Source organism: Echinops telfairi, unplaced genomic scaffold, assembly GCF_000313985.2.
Source record: "Echinops telfairi isolate 266 unplaced genomic scaffold, ASM31398v2 ScPeMD7_5;HRSCAF=22, whole genome shotgun sequence".
Taxonomy (NCBI): Eukaryota; Metazoa; Chordata; class Mammalia; order Afrosoricida; family Tenrecidae; genus Echinops; species Echinops telfairi.
The window spans coordinates 25748167-25752761 of NW_022103901.1; the positions used below are offsets into that span (position 1 = coordinate 25748167).

Consider the following 4595-nt stretch of genomic DNA (forward strand, 5'->3'; position numbering starts at 1 on the left):
GGTGGAAGAGTCCCAACCCACCTTCCTTGTTAGCTGAAGCCGTTTGCATTTAAGGGGAGAGAGAAGAGTGATTAATAGAGTTGGGTCCTGTCCCTGTCCCTCCACCCCCACTTGTTTCACAAGCTGCATGTACTGTTACAGACCCACGGCTGTGGGGGCGATTCTGACTCAGAGCATCCTTATAGAACAGGGTAGAACTGTGCCTTTGAGTTTCCCAAACTGTAAATATATATATGGGAGCTGACAGCCTCAACATTGTCTCTCTCTCTCTCTCTCTCTCTCACACACACACAACTGGTCGGTTTGAAAGACCAACCTGTGGTTATCAGCCCAATGCTTAACCCACAGCATCACCAGGGTGACTGGCCAGAAGTGGCATGCAAGGAAATCCTGGTATTTCCCCACATGGCATGCCTGGCTTTGTCCTCCTTCCATTGTTTGTTTTGGAAGAGCATCATCTCACTCGTACACAGGATACATCTGAAGCCGATCCCGCAAAGCTTGCAGATTTGCAAGACTAGTTCCTCTGCAGGTCCTCATGTCATGGGAGGGGGACGCCGTGCATCTCGGAGGGCACCCTCGGAGGCCTGGGCAGCATCAGGCTTTCACCCAGGTGTCCAGCCTTTGGTCCTTCTTCTGCCCTGCTCCTCAGCTCCCTTGCCTGGTTTCATGAAGATTGAGGGGTCCCAGGAGCCCAGCCTGCTCTCCTGATAGCATCGGCAGTGCTTCCCTGCTGTGCACTGTGCCCAGATCTAAGCATGTTCTTCAAGTGAACTCCCTCATCCAGTGTCCACGCAGCCACAAATCTTGAGTGAGCATGGGGCTGCTATTAACTGCAAGGTTGGTAGTTCAAACCCACCTGTCACTCTGTGGGAGAAAAAAACGAGGCCGTCTATATCCATAAAGATCCATCACAGAAACCCCAAGGAGCTGTTCATTGTGCCCAGTCCTGGAGGGAGGGCAGCTGTGAGTTGGAACTGATTCCAAGGCTGTGCGCGTTTTATTAGGACTTCATTTCAGAGATGGGAAGTGGAGGCGCAGGGAGGGAGAAGAACTCGCTGAGGGTCATCAACCACGTTTGACCACGGGTCTTCAGACCTGTTTGCTCAGGTTCAGCCTCCTGCTGAGAAGTGGCATTTCCACCTCAGCTAGATCACATTAGATCAATGGTTGACTAAGATCTCCTATGATGGTGGCCGGGCATTAGTCTTGGGTTTCTATCAGAATCACCAGGAGGTCTTGTTCTGATGCTCTGTCCACAAGGCCCTGGGGGAAGCCCGGAGGCTACGCTCTCCCTTGCTGTTGGCATCTATCAAGTCCATCTCAGCGCCTGCAGCCGCACTTGTTCAAGGCTCCAGCCTTTTGGAAGGGCATCACCAGGCCCAGCTTCCAAGGTGAACCTTTGGCTAATCATCAAATGCTTAACCATCTGCGCCACCTGGGGGTCTCTGTGTTCCCTCCCTGAGCTGCCCCCAGCCCTGCCCTGCTTTCCCTCCTCACTGGAAGCACGAGGTGTCATGGCCACTGCCACCCCCTAGCTGTTCCACCACATCGAACTTGTGTTCTTCAGTTGTAGCCATTGCCACTCACAGAACCTTGAGCGACACTGTGACGGGATATTTTTAATCAATATTCAGTTATAGACACACTGACTGTTGAAATGGCAGAACACCTGTCACAAATCCACTTGCATAAGTTTGGCACCCCTAGGACTGGAGGTGGCCACTCCGTGGCAGCAGTCTGAGCAGGCTGAAATGTCCCCATGTGGGCCTCAGCTTTGAAACCACCAGTTCTTGACAGTTCTGGAAGGAGGAGAGTTCAGGCCCGTTGTTTCACACGTTGTCACGGTCTCAAATGTGCATATCCCACATTGCATAGACTGGGTATAAGAGTCCCTGGGACAGGGGAGTGGGGGGGACGGGGGACAGACTGGAGGATGCCACTGTGGAGCTGGCCCAGACCACTGAGACCTCGTTTCTTCCTACAGGATGGCCAGCCGGAGCAGTGACAAGGATGGTGACTCTGTCCACACGGCCAGCGATGTCCCTTTGACCCCACGGACCAACTCCCCTGATGGGAGGCGCTCCTCCTCAGACACCTCCAAGTCCACCTACAGCCTGACCCGGAGGATCTCCAGTAAGCGGCTCCGTGGGGCTGGGAGGAGGGGTCCCTGCTCTAGCAGGCCTGAGCTCAGCCCCTCTGGATGCAGGGAATTGTCCCCACCAGGAATGGAGAGAGCAGACCTTTCTGGTCACTCTGCAGCCTCCCCAGGAAGAACTGTGAAGGGCAGTGTTGTGTTGGGAGGAGGGACGGGGGACAGTGCTAGAGACGAGGGTGACAGGAGCGCAGTGCCAGGCTTCTAGCGTCACTCAGAAGTGGCCATTTTGATGGATTTTTAAACACTGATCACCAGTTTGATTGGACGGGCTCCGTTGATTGTGTCAGCATACATTATTTTTGCCCTTGAGAGGTGGGTGTTACTTTATGAGACAGCAGGGATTGCAAACTCAGCTGTCTCCGGGCTGGGTGGGCTGTGTCAGCATCAACCAGGATTAAAGGCCCACCCAGCCCTCTCTCACCTAGTTCCCTGGGGGCTAGGTCAGCAGGTACCCCACCTTCCTCTGCTTCTTCAGTGTGCTTATTACCAACTCCAGGGAAAGGATGGTCTCAAGCCAGCTTCCAAAGGGCTAGGAACTCCCTGGCAAAGGGATAGGAATACCCCAAAGAGTATTGAAATGAATCTCACCTGCTGCTTTGAAAAGGGTGGCGAAAGGACAGTTTGGGACTACGGGTTAGCTTGACGGTTCTGGCGTGCGTCCTTCGCCTTTGGGGCAGCATGCAATCCCCTCCTGTCCAAACAGTGGTTTTGGCCTAGATAGGGTTGCTGTGAGTCAGTGTCAACTCGGTGGCAGGGCGTTAGAGCAAAGCCAGCTCCTTCCCCTGCAAGCGTTTCTCTCTGGACAATGAGCAAGAAGGCCGCGAGCTCCTTGCTAGAAGGGGGGTGAGCAGAGATAACAGGGTCGACTGGGGAGCCGCTCGCTCTGCTGATGGGTGGTTGGGAGAGGAGTTCCCCAGAAGGGATGCATCTTGATGGTGGCCCGGAAGGAAGTGCATGGGAAACAGGCTACCACTGAGGGACTCTCTGCACCGTGGCCTGCTGTGGCCCGTGGGCTTTCAGTGGCCCGGTCTGTAGACCAGACGGCCAGGCCTTTCTTTCTGCCTGCTCTGCAGTTGGGGGCAGCCGGGGGACCAGAGTAGTTAGAACCAGGCCCGATTCCTGGCTCCATCCCTTCCTAGCCACGCAACTAGTGGCTTCAGGTGGGTCTGTCTTTATCTGAGGTGATCTAACACCTCAGGGGGGTGACGATGAAATGGTTTCCTATAAATGTTGCTCTTAAAACCCTCAAACCCTGATGTTGTGCGATGGATTCCAACCCCCTAGCAGCCCTGAGAGTGATGCGGTTGAATTGCTGCGGAGGCCTCCCTGGGTTGTCATCTTAACAGAAGCAGTTTGCCAGACCTTTCTTAGGCAGCGACGGTGGGTAGAATGGAGCTGTCCTCGGTTAGGTGAGGCGTTGCCTTGGAGCTTGGCCGTGGCGATGGTGGCAACGGTGAAGGCAAAGTCGCCTTCTGCCGCTCAGGATAAATAGGGGTGCCCCGGAGTCGGGGGGGGCGGTGCCCCGCCGGCGGTACTCGTTGTGTTTCTGCGCAGGTCTGGAGTCCAGGCGGCCCAGCTCCCCACTCATCGACATCAAGCCCATGGAGTTCGGCGTCCTCAGCGCCAAGAAGGAGCCCATCCAGCCCTCGGTGCTGCGGCGCGCCTACACGCCCGACGACTACTTCCGCAAGTTCGAGCCCCGCCTCTACTCCCTGGACGCCAGCGGCGACGACGTGGACACGCTGACGGACGAGGAGATCCTGTCCAAGTACCAGCTGGGCATGCTGCACTTCAGCACCCAGTACGACTTGCTGCACAACCACCTGATGGTGAGGGTGATCGAGGCCCGGGACCTGCCGCCCCCCATCTCCTACGACGGCTCGCGCCAGGACATGGCCCACTCGAACCCCTACGTCAAGATCTGCCTCCTGCCCGACCAGAAGAACTCCAAGCAGACGGGCGTCAAGCGCAAGACCCAGAAGCCCGTGTTCGAGGAGCGCTACACCTTCGACATCCCCTTCCTGGAGGCGCAGCGGAGGACCCTGCTGCTGACCGTGGTGGACTTCGATAAGTTCTCCCGCCACTGTGTCATCGGGAAAGTGTCGGTGCCCTTGTGCGAGGTTGACCTGGTGAAAGGCGGGCACTGGTGGAAGGCGCTGATTCCCAGCTCGCAGGTAAGTGCAGGCTTGGGGGCAGGAGCTTAAAAGAAAAGATGGTTTGAATATGACACCCGTGGGTTTTCCTTTTGTGTTTTTAAAACGATGCAGTGTGAGATCATGTCAGACTCTCTCGGGAAAATAGCAAACCCAGGGCAGAGCGTTGGGGCTGCTCTGCCTGCAGCTTCCTGAATGGTGGCTTCCCGAATGGTGGCTTCCTGCGTGGTGGCTTCCTGAATGGTGGCTTCCTGCATGGTGGCTTCCTGAATGGTGGCTTCCTG

General features: G+C 56.0%; 1 protein-coding gene across 1 annotated transcript in view; it reads left to right on the forward strand.

Moving 5' to 3' along the window:
• Positions 1 to 4595, forward strand: part of LOC101641111 (synaptotagmin-17) — a 19454-nt gene that overhangs the window by 13929 nt on the left and 930 nt on the right. Inside the window, exons 4-5 of the mRNA XM_045286005.1 lie at positions 1988 to 2136; positions 3713 to 4332. Of these exons, the coding sequence (XP_045141940.1) occupies positions 1988 to 2136; positions 3713 to 4332 (769 nt within the window). The remainder of the gene's footprint in view (positions 1 to 1987; positions 2137 to 3712; positions 4333 to 4595) is intronic.